At 47.6% G+C, this 11,128-nt stretch overlaps 2 protein-coding genes across 4 annotated transcripts; both read left to right on the top strand.

Annotated features, from left to right (window-relative positions):
- The first annotated feature begins 227 nt into the window (after positions 1–227).
- On the top strand, positions 228–5,568 carry LOC112283518 (U-box domain-containing protein 4). Of its 2 annotated transcripts, none has more exons than XM_024522281.3 (5): positions 228–962; positions 2,300–2,416; positions 2,560–2,751; positions 2,858–4,729; positions 4,888–5,568. In XM_024522281.3, exons 1-5 carry the CDS (start codon positions 636–638, stop codon positions 4,978–4,980), a joined length of 2,601 nt encoding a protein of 866 aa, XP_024378049.1. In that variant the 5' UTR covers positions 228–635; the 3' UTR covers positions 4,981–5,568. The 2 variants fall into 2 exon arrangements, with proteins under 2 accessions (XP_024378049.1, XP_073390806.1); XM_073534705.2 differs by lacking the exon at positions 228–962 and adding an exon at positions 1,953–2,018.
- Positions 5,569–5,883: 315 nt separating this feature from the next.
- LOC112283520 (uncharacterized) lies at positions 5,884–11,128 on the top strand. Of its 2 annotated transcripts, none has more exons than XM_024522286.3 (7): positions 5,884–7,538; positions 8,415–8,705; positions 8,858–8,935; positions 9,243–9,338; positions 9,553–9,745; positions 9,908–10,329; positions 10,536–11,128. In XM_024522286.3, the coding sequence occupies exons 1-7, from the start codon at positions 7,284–7,286 to the stop codon at positions 10,752–10,754; spliced, it is 1,554 nt and encodes a 517-aa protein (XP_024378054.1). In that variant the 5' UTR covers positions 5,884–7,283; the 3' UTR covers positions 10,755–11,128. The 2 variants fall into 2 exon arrangements, with proteins under 2 accessions (XP_024378054.1, XP_024378055.1); XM_024522287.3 differs by having other exon boundaries at positions 7,093–7,538; positions 8,433–8,705.

Raw genomic sequence — 11,128 nt, forward strand, 5'->3', positions numbered from 1 at the left:
CCCGTCCGTCCGTCCTTCCGATCGTCTGTCTGTCCGTCGGCAACGAGGGCAGTTCTAATGATTGAGCGCCCCGAAGTAATTTACAATGAAGGAGGGGGTCCCCGCCATCGGACAAGAGCATCGTCCATGGGTTTTCGTCCGGGGAGTGGCTGTCTCCGTCCACTCTTCCTTCCTTGCCCGGCCCTCCACAGCCCCAGCAGCCCATTCTCGGTCGGCAACATGGGCATCAGGGATGATGGCTTCGGAAGCGTGTCTCCGTCGGCCGGGCCATCTTTCCGTCGTCGCCTTGTTCGCAACCAGGCCGCCTCACAGCAACGCGTTTGAAGCTGTCTGCAATCCGATCACTCGGGATCCCCTGCCTCTCTTGTTCGTTCGCTCGCTCGCTTGCTGAAACCCAGAGAAGTGGTTAGTCAGACCAACAGACTGATACTCGGGACAAGAAAAGAGAGCGAGAGCGAAGTAGAAGTGTGCGTGTGTGTGAGAGAGAGAGAGAGAGCTTTGGGGGGAGCGAGTGAGAGTGATCGTGGAGGGCGAGGTCGATGTATGGAGTACTGATGAGTGGAGGAATCTGAAGAGGGTGGGCGAGTGTGAAGTTTGGGGAGCCCTGGAGGAACTCACAGAAACTGCTTTAGTCCATGGAGAGCTCTGCCTCACGAGCGCCACTTCTACGTTTGCGGATCCACAGGAACAATAGCCATGGCAATCTGGTCGTCAACCAGCACCACAGCGCGCTTGCAGATGTCATTGACAAGGCCGTGGTGGTAGGGGAGCGCGCTGCATTCCAGCGCTCCAACTGTGTGACGCTCGTGGAGCGACTGAGGCGCTTGCGGCCTTTGGTGGATGAGGTGCTGGACTCCAAGACGCCGGTGGTTGGGTTTCGGTTCGACAATGTTGAGGATGCGGTGGTTAAAGCCAAGGAGCTGCTGGAGCGGTGCGGGCCCGATGGCAGCCGGGTTTACATGGTGAGTTATCGGTTATTTGGGTTAGGGTTGTGGGTATGGCCATGCGATCAGAGGGTAGAATGCTGCATGGCTATTTTGGAGGAAAAAGAAGAGTGCATTGGTTCAGTGGGGGTTCGGGTTATGATCGGAAGGTGGTGCGCTACTGGTTCTAGGATCCTGGTTACCGACACCGACACTGACACATTTGACATTCAAGCGATCAGTAGAGCTCGATGGGGTTACACTGTGAAGTTGGGGAGTGTATAATTTGGTTTCTGGAGCAGTGATACACTCCGTGAATGTGAAAATGCATATTCTAGTAAACAGGCCCGAAGAATAATTGAAATCGTTTGAGCCACTAGCCTTTTCTTTACACGTGAGACAGGAGCGCTGCTTCCTCAGTGTGTGCTAAGATACTTGTGGCACTTTTAGTTCCGGTCGCAACGAATTGAGCTAGGCAGTAACTGCTAGTAGCTACCGAATAATAATCGGTAAAGAGGAGCTGTGTGGGTCGTGAGTGAAGGATCATAAAGGGGTCTTGGGAAAATCGTGCTTAGTGCTGCATAATTGCCACCCCGTATGAGAGAATGTGATCTGAGAAGTTTTCTTCCCTTATCGCCAGTGATTTGTGGTTGCTCCTGACGATTTCGTTTGAAAGTGCGGAGCCTTCCCTGTGCGCGGTAATCGAGTTTGTTTGTTTGTTTTTTTTCTTTTCTTTTTTCTTCTCTCTCTCTCTAAAAGTAGTAGGGTGCTTTTGTAGGCTTTTTTCAACGCTCGCTGCTTTGTGTTTCATCGATTTAGAATGCTGTATGATAACTGTGAGGATCCTAGCGTAAGAACCTAGAGTTGAAGATATTTTTAATGCCTTTTTCAATCTAAAACATTAGAGTTACCGTGGTAGTGGAAGTACCTGTAATGCTTTTGACACTTTCTTAGGGTCGCATGTCTTGACCCGCATGCCAGTTGTATTGATTTCAGGCGAGTCTGTGCAGGGTTGGGAAGATCTTGTAATTGCCACATTTTTTTCTTCGATGGTACAATTATCTGCAGTAGAAGAGTTGGCTCGTATTTCTTAAGGTTAGACTGTGGGTGTTGTCCACATTATGATATAGGAGTATGTAATGATTTAGGGTGCTTATTGACGACGTTGGAATATGCGATTTCGGAACAGTACTTCTCTATATTTGATTATACTGTACCAATATTTGGGTAGTTATATGACCTGATCAGCTTCGTGTAGCGGTATGTGTAGCATCTTTAGCGGGATGCTGTGTCGGTTTGAAGTGTTGGAACCCCAATGCCTGCACACCACGGGTGGTTCGCTTTGAGCTCATGGAGCATGCACACTGAATGTGCAGAATCTCCGCACTCAAAGATTGCTGAGCAGGTTCGAGGACGTGACCTTGGAGATCGATCGGTCGCTGAACAGCTTGCCTATGGTGTTCCTGCGAGTTTCAGATCACATTCGTTCACAGGTATAACCCCCTGCTGGCTGCAATTTCACTTTAGTAGATGTTCCCTTGGATGGGGATCATGTCTCTCTTTAAGCAGACACTAAGCACGACCAACGTATACAACTTGGGAATTTTCAAACTCACGAGACAGCGTCATGATGTAGGTGGATCTCGTGACTCGTGAGTTAAGAAGATCGAGGTATTTCGCAGAACCTGCGGAGGAGCGTGTCGGGGAGAATATAGAAACCCTTCTGAGAGAGCAGAGGGAAGGATCGAGACCCAGAAGGGAAACATTGGAGAGGGTTGCGGAGAAGCTCCATCTGCGATCGAAGGAGAACATCGCTCAAGAGTTACAGGTGCGGGAAGAGAAAGACTCAGAGATACTGGAAGCGCCACTTGTGTTTAGGGTTGACGTTTGAATACTGCTTTCAAGTGCGCGACTTAACGCTGATGTGGATGCAGGCTTTGACTAAAGAGAGAGAGGAAGCAGGGGCGCAGGAGGACAAATCAGAGGAGGAACTGATCAGACGATTACTGCAGTTGGTGAAGCAAATGGAGGGTTTGTTGGAGGGGGCAGCGACAGAAGGGCTGGAAATTCCCGCCGATTTCCGATGCCCTCTCTCTGGGGAATTGATGTCAGATCCAGTGATCTTGGCGTCCGGTCAGACGTACGAAAGGATATACATCCAGCATTGGCTGAACGAAGGGCATTCGCGGTGCCCAAAAACTCACCAGAAGCTGTCTCGCAGGAATCTAATTCCGAATTACACGGTGAAAGCTCTGATAGCCAACTGGTGCGAGACGCACGGTGTGCCCGTTCCGAGACCTGTGCAGCTGAATGTTCACTTAAACAGCCTGCAGCCGCCATCTCCCGGTGCAGCGGGGAGGTCAGATTCAGATTCGGAGTTGTCCAGTCCGGCGGCCTTGACGCTTAGGTCTGCCAAAGGGTTTACTTTGGGATCGTCACTGCGCGGGTCAGGTAGGGTGAGGTCTGCTGCGTCGCGGCTGAACAATGCTTGTGGGTCCGGGGAGTTGGGAGACAGGGTGAGGAGCGTGAGTCTTGGAGGGGACGAGGGTGAGCCTTCCCAGAGCGGTCGGTGCCCTTCGACTGCAGATTCCGGTGAATTGGCAGGGCAAAACTCACTAGGTCGATCCCCAAGCGGCCTTTTGATTGATCAACATCCTTCGCGTTCGCATTCTCGGACGGGATCGAATTGTAGTGTTGCTTCAAGGGCGGAGGATGAGTCTGTAGCGCCCAGCTCACTGTTTCCTGTTTCTCCAGTAGACCCCTTCAAAGTGGCCCAGGAGAGGTACCCGGACACTCCGGACATTGCCGCGCACGTGGATGGACATACGATGTCGAGCAACGGAAGCGGTTCGTTCAGCCAGGGTGGCAGTGGTGTGTTTATCGAGGAGCCGGAGTCTCCGGCCAGGCTTCCAGAGAGACCATCGTTTGGGCGACGTGGGGTGGACAGGGATAGCTGTTTGCCTCGGATTATTTCTGACAACACTTCCGGAGGCACTGCTCAATCAGACGTGGAAAGGTGGGTGCTGGACCTGCAATCGCCTGACACTGAAACGCAGCGACAGGCGGCTTGCGAGTTGCGGATGCTGGCGAAACACAACATGGAGAATCGCGTGACTATAGCCAATGCGGGAGCAATCGAACCGCTGGTTGCGTTGTTGAGCTCCGTAGACGCGAAGACTCAGGAGAATGCAGTGACGGCATTGTTGAATCTTTCGATCAACGACAATAACAAGTCCGAAATAGCTCGAGCCGGAGCGATAGGACCTCTTGTAAATGTGCTGCGGGTGGGAAATGCAGAGGCGATGGAGAACGCGGCTGCGACATTGTTCAGTTTGTCGGTGATGGATGATAACAACGTGACGATAGGTGCGTCTGGTGCCGTTCCTCCGTTGGTTCATCTTCTGATCAATGGTAGTCCTCGGGGTAAGAAGGATGCTGCTACGGCCCTTTTTAATCTATCTATTCACCATGAAAACAAACGACGGATCGTCGAAGCTGGGGCCATAAGACCGTTGGTGGAACTGATGGCGGACCCGGCAGCAGGAATGGTAGATAAAGCAGTAGCGGTATTGGCGAATTTGGCGACGTTTTCGGAAGGGAGGCAGGCAATCGGCGAACATCAGGGTATTCCTGCACTGGTGGAGGTGGTGGAAGCCGGATCGCAAAAGGGAAAGGAAAACGCGGCTGCTGCTTTGCTTCAGCTGTGTACGAATAGCCACAGGCACCGCGCGTTGGTCTTGCAAGAAGGAGCAATTCCTCCACTGGTGGCTTTGTCACAATCGGGCACTCCTCGTGCCAAGGAGAAGGTTGAGGACTTGCCCTCGCAGATGTTAACTTTTGCTTTAGGGCGTTGTTGTTGACATTCTGGTACTCCCTCATGCAATGAATGCAAGGCGAGATAGGTGTCTTGTCTTGTGGCGGCACCAGCTGACAAGCCCTTATGTTAAATGTTATTGTTGTGCAGGCCTCGGCTCTACTGCGTCACTTTCGGGAGCAACGACACGGTGGGATGGGTGGGCGGTCCAACCCGGATAGACACATGGCAGGATACTATTGATTTCCTCCCTGAAGAGGCGGCTTCGAAGTAGTTGATCGATGCGCAGAATAGGCAGAGATGAGGAGTCATTCTCTGCACATCTCTTTATCTACGATGACGTTGTGCCGCGGATGTGGCTTCTTCCCATCGGACTGCCGGGAATGGGGACAGGGCGGATGGAGAGGGGACAAATGCGGGATTTGTGTGTTCCGGCTTCGCACGAGCAGTTCAAACATTGTGCGTGCGTTTGATACGAAGCCTGTTACACTCGCTTCAGCAGTTGTGTAGAGTGTAGGTTCATTTGTGGCTAAGGTAGGAGGTTCCGATGCGCGGTAAGTTCTCCGGGTATACCAGCTATGGGCAACTCTCTGGGGCATTGTAGCTGTTGCATTTCGGATATTGGGAACATTGCATTTTTCAATTAGCCGATTTACGTAAAAGAATTTTCGGAGTCCGTGGGTGGAGACTATTGTAATTTTTTCCGTCAAAAGTTTTAGTCGTGAGGTGGTCTTGGAGGGAAGGACCGGAGTGGAGTAGTGGAAGTCTATCTTGTAATGAGAACATTTAATTTGGATGACCCACATTTGGGGGCTGCAGGTTTAGCCATGACACGAAGATTGCTGTATATTGGATATTTATTTTTTAATTCCTCGATTCATGAGACGTTTTCTTAGTTCCATAGAGGCATATCGTTCTGAGATCGTGTTTTAGGAGCTATGAGTAACCTGCGTAGTTTGAGCACCTCGTTTTGGTGTTCGTGAAGGGTGCTAACAGGAAGTGTGTCGGGGTCCTCGAATTTATTGAATGCAATTTGTGTGCACAGTAAAATTTATGCGCGGAAGGTGTGTCGCAATGTGTGTTCATCTAACCCTTCCAAAACCTTCTCATTGTCGTTCTTGCGACATTGTGCATACAACAAATTTGAAAGGATACGAGTAGCTGGCTTTTGGCAGTTTCAATAAGCAATGACCACATGCAGGAAGTTTGCAACAAGTGAGTGTCGGGGCATGTTACGTAATTTTCCAGGGTGAAGAACTTTATTTCTGTGTTTAGTCTGCTATTTGGATGGCAGATGTTTAGAAAGGAAACTATATCACAACATTCTGCTTGTGCGTATCACATTTCGAGAATCTCAAGCCAACCTTTCGGCTATGGGAGAGGGCCTGTATGTTGAAAAGTTTGGTACTTTTGTGGTTTCTTGGCGTCGCTTCTATTGTAAATATCTGAGATCTCGTGCTGTGAGTACAGCCTTCAGTACCTGAATAACTTCACAATTCTCATCACAAGAGCTTCTCCGATGCTTTCTCCAAGATAAAACTGCCTCGGAAGTCCAGATGGCATATTGCTGGGTAATGCCTGTGCCCGGAAATTGAAGACTTCTGCTCTTAGAAGGCGGTTGCTGCAGTAGGCCCTAAGGAAGCCATTGGCCAGATTTTAAAAGCAGTACACCATGGGCATGGAGGATACTGTCTGACCACGACATGCATTAGTGGTCTGTTAAGTGTCCGCAACTTCTCAAAATTGGATCGGACTTTTGGGGAGAAAGTCTTTTGCCAGTGTCACATCAGTTTTTGACCTCGGAAGCGACTCATCTACTACACTCCCAACCTACTGAAGCACCGGCGTTTCGCAATTGGGCTAGGAAGAAAAAGATAGCACTATGGTCGCGTCAGGGAGCTTTGAAGTTTGTCTTGAAATTTTGGAGTATTCTATAGTTTTGTGAAATATACATGTATACTGCAGTGACTTGTGGAAAGCGACGAAACAACCCCTTGGCTTATCCGAATTCGAAAACCAAGAGAGGCAGTAGCAGGGAAGGCACATCTATCAACCAAGGCAGTGGAAAAGTGGGTGAAGTACCAGTCTATCATTCGGGAGACTCTGCATTGTCAGAGCCTCGAAATCCTTTAAATAGCGAAGGATCGACTGTGGTATGGCCAAGTACCGGGGGAGGTGCTTTCGTGTCTGATCCGAGAGGCTCGTTTCCATTTGGGGCCACAAAGTGTGTGAGGCACACAGAGTAACAGTGCCTCCACAGTATTCATTCATTGAGCGTCAAACCATTCTCGTCCCTGTGACCCTCTTCACTGATGTCTCGCACGAGGATCGCAAAAATGAACTCTCACTATGCGGCGAATTTCAGAGGTGGCTCGAGGGGCATAACCCTGTTGCGAAGCTGTAGTAGGGAATGTTTAGGAGGTTCTGGAGGTGTTTAAGGGGAAATTCGTTTCTATAATGCAATCTTCGTTGGTGTAGTGCGGTGTTTTCTGTGGCGTAGTTTTGGAGGATAGGCGTTTTGAAGGAAGGTAGGAATCCCGGGAGCTATGGCCGGGTTGCCGAAAGGGGGAAATGGAACTGAATCACCCGATCGCACTTCGCAGTTCCCGTTGCAGCGATGGCAGGCTTCCAGTGCACCCAGCGGTCAGTCCTCGGCGTTGCATCACAGTGTCCAAGTTCTGCCTCAGAGCATACCGCCCTCCGTCGCTGCGCAATGCTCGCCCTCCTCCCATATTGATTCAGTTGCATTGCTTTCCGCATTGGCCCTGGAGCAGCATGTCGACGCTGCCACGCTCAACCAGGTGCAATTTGGTGCTGTGCTCTTTGTTCCTTGCGGGGAAGTGTTTTTGGAGGCGCCATAGCCGATCCTTGGTTAGATCATGGGTGGAACTAAGAGGGATGTAGAACCTACTTCCTTTAATTTGAGGACCAAACTCCCTGTGGACCATAATGTCGAGAGGTCTGTCTTCTACTTGTATGACCACGCGGAATCTACAACCGAGCGGAGCAGAGAAATCATGCACTCTGAATGTTTACTTTTTAGCAGTTATGTTGAACCCTAGCTGATTAAAATGTATTACTTGTCGATCTCGTCTTTATCCAATTCCATTGCTACTTTTAATTCTTCCGGTTATGCAAAAGTTTAACCTGCCCTGCGTTTAGGTTAATGTCTTTGGTTCAGAATCGCTTGTATTTGTGTCTTACGTTTGTCATCTGTTTTCTTTCAACAAATCAACGAAGTGGACGAATCCTTGTGTCCATCTTAGTAATCGCTAGTGAAGTCAGAATATGAATGCATTAGAAATGTTTCTGTCAAACCCCTTTTCCCGTTGAAATGTAAAGCCTGGCCACATTTCTTTGTACAGTGAATAATCTTTAGGTCATCTCCATAATGCGCATATCTCGCCGTTTTGAAACTTTTATAAGTTTATCTTTACCTATATACCTGCTATCAATGGCTACCGACCGAGGCATCAATCTGTGATTTCGTGTGCAGTTTTCTTGTATATACGCTTGTAGGGACGATGATGCAAAGCTGGAGTTGGTTATTCCAGTATTGATATCTAACAGGAATAAATTCGTAAAACAAAAAGAAACTATATGTGTGTGTGTGTGTGTATTCGTGTTAATCTATGTTGCTTCCTCCAATCCCAGATTTTGATTATTCCCATTTTCAGGATTTAGTGGCTGTTCAGGAGAAGACAAGAGTTGATCTGGAGCGTATAAAAGTTGGAGGTGGAGACAGGGATAGTTCTGCTTCTTCAGCATCTGTAACTGAACAGAATGAACAACACGATGACTTAAGCACTCTGAGTATGCGAGATGATATAAGCGCTCTGAGTATTCGAGATGATATAAGTGCTCTGAGTGTACAAGATGATCATAGTAGTAGGCGCTCAAATGTTTCATCTAGACAAAATCCGTCCATGTCTGTTGGGCAGGATTTGTCTGCGGTCAGAGTTGAGCTGGTAAGAAGTTCAAACTAGTTTTCTCATGTTTCATTTTTAGTGACACTTAATGCATTTGCTATGGTTGCACTTACAAGTACTTCAGTTATGTCAGTGATACTTTCAAATTCGAAATCTATGTCTCATACAGTTTTACAAATGTCTCTGAACAGGCGCGCTCTGAAAGGCTGTCTCCAACATTGGAGTACATCTCGGCATTGGCTCATCTGACCACATTTGGCATCTTAGGGGTGTGAGACTAATCTCATTGAGCTACCACTGTTGTCTTCGCGAATTGTTCTCGTGTTTCATCTATCTCATAGTGTGATGTAACCAGAGGTAGTCCCAGAGCAATGTGCTAAATATGTTTGCAGCATATGTTGATAGTTCAGGGTTTATTATTGTTGAAGCGTTCATATCTGCAGAATTTCATGGTGGCTTTCCTGAATCTGATAAATTATGATTATCATTGAAGTATGGTATTATCTAGTGTAAAGACCAGCGTAAAATGACTATCGGGATTCACAAGATCTTTATATAGTATTTTTTTTTGTGCAGGTCTGCATCAGGTATGGTTTGAGAATACTGTTCTCAGATTATCTACATATCACATCAGACTCCACTCCATTGTTGTTTGACATGCCATCTAACATGGTGAGAAATTCATTTATGCATGGCTTCATACTTAATAAGAGAACTAATTTTCTGCTTACATATTGCAGCTTGTATTTGACTACAGAGATTGAGCATTTCTTGATTTACGCAATACTCATGGTGGCTGCAAATGGATATGAGGTATTATTTTCTTAGACTGGTGTGTAGATCCTTGTTTTAAAACGGTATTGTGTGGCCGACTTGTGCTTGGCAGGTTGGATGCTTCTTCATGGGTTGGGTTGGAGTTGTTTTGAAAAGGGACATAGCTGCATTTTCAGAACTACTAGCAATTGGGTTATCGACTGGACTCATGGGCAGTATTACAACCTATGCTTCATGGAACCAAGCTATGATTGTCCTTATTACAAACGGATTCTGGTTGCGCTCCATTGTGAGTCTAATTGTAGGTAAGAGTTGTACTTGTCCACCTAAGCAGATTTTCTGGTCATTCAAAGGTGGTTTTAGAATTCATTCTAGGGTTTTGATCTTTGCAATGCCGATTCTTGCTTTTGCGTGCTTTTCTGGAGAAGTCAAGTTGCTGTCAGAGATTAACATGTAGCTTTTTGCAGGTATGGAGCTGTTTCAGATGTCGCTTATGTTAGGCATAGATTCTGCTAAACTACTACGGTCAGTTCTCACATACATAAGGAGAGAAAGAATTCGTAGAGGCTGGCAAAAGCAATGGGATTCGTCTCCTGATAACCTTCGTCGTCGGAAGATTGGAATGCTGATCTTCTTGGTCACTAGTACTATCCTATGGGCGGGTTCCCTGGGTCTCACAGTTACTGACGTAAATTCTGCTGTACGAAGGCGTCTGTGGTTATCTTGTTTAGTGGGTCCTCCTGGTGTTTGGGCACGCTGGTGCTTAGCCAGACTAAACGGACAGGGGATCGGAAGGAACCAGCGTCTGAAGTGGCTACCGATTGGAACTTTTTTGACCAATCTTGTAGCATCAGTCTTGCAGGCTGTGCTTTCCGTGGTGATTCTTTCGGTATGCTTCGCCTGCAAATCAACAATTTCTTTCCCATATATTTGGATTTTGTTTATTTTTCCTGCATGTGATTGTTCGGTTAGGATTAGGGGATGAATTGCAATGTTTCGGAGACGTGTGAATCTCTTTGCAGCAGGATGATTTAGATGTTGGCAGTTGGTGACTTGTAAATCAATTGAAAATCTGACCAGTTCTGTGTAATGCAGAATCCAGAGGATGCTTCTTTGCTCTGTAGGGGCCTTCAGATTGGGCTTCTTGGGTGCATGAGCACTGTCTCTACTTTTGTTACTGAGATCTTCTCTCTCCGCCAAAGTCCCAAGCGGTGGCGAGCATATGCATACCTTTGCCTGTCACTTATCTCCACGTACTGTATGGGTGTAATAGCATACACTGTCCCGGTCTTGACACATCCCTTCGCACCGTGACTTAGGCCTCCATCCTGCCTTTCACCGAGACACCTTCTTAAAATGAATTAGCACATCCAGCCTCTTTGTGGCATCCATCAGGACTGACTCCCATATCCATCTGTCATGATTTGAATTGCAAAATGCTAGGACTGTTCTAGTTATCACGCTCAGTCCACAATAGGAAAGATATGGTGTGGCCATACTGGTGTGATTGGTGAATACGAGGAGTACACGTCTCTAGATGCTGGTTTTGAATTGGCTTGCACCAAATGCAGTGCAAACCTCATTTTCGTAGTTGTAGCATCTGTGCCTAAGCTCGGGCCCTTGTACACTATTTGTAATATTATGTTTAACGACAAGAACGAAAGGAATTCCTTTCATGTTGGAGATGA

The sequence above is a fragment of the Physcomitrium patens genome, chromosome 6 (genome assembly GCF_059467195.1).
Source record: "Physcomitrium patens ecotype Gransden chromosome 6, ASM5946719v1, whole genome shotgun sequence".
Lineage (NCBI taxonomy): Eukaryota > Viridiplantae > Streptophyta > Bryopsida > Funariales > Funariaceae > Physcomitrium > Physcomitrium patens.

Bases quoted from the DNA above. Each gene is read 5' to 3' on its own strand.
- LOC112283520 (XM_024522286.3), top strand. From the start codon at position 7,284: ATGGCCGGGTTGCCGAAAGGGGGAAATGGAACTGAATCACCCGATCGC. The intron at 8,706-8,857 runs GTAAGAAGTTCA...GTCTCTGAACAG, and splicing joins CTGCGGTCAGAGTTGAGCTG to GCGCGCTCTGAAAGGCTGTC. The intron at 10,330-10,535 runs GTATGCTTCGCC...TGTGTAATGCAG, and splicing joins TTTCCGTGGTGATTCTTTCG to AATCCAGAGGATGCTTCTTT.
- LOC112283518 (XM_024522281.3), top strand. From the start codon at position 636: ATGGAGAGCTCTGCCTCACGAGCGCCACTTCTACGTTTGCGGATCCAC. The intron at 2,417-2,559 runs GTATAACCCCCT...GTCATGATGTAG, and splicing joins CAGATCACATTCGTTCACAG to GTGGATCTCGTGACTCGTGA. The intron at 4,730-4,887 runs GTTGAGGACTTG...ATTGTTGTGCAG, and splicing joins CTCCTCGTGCCAAGGAGAAG to GCCTCGGCTCTACTGCGTCA.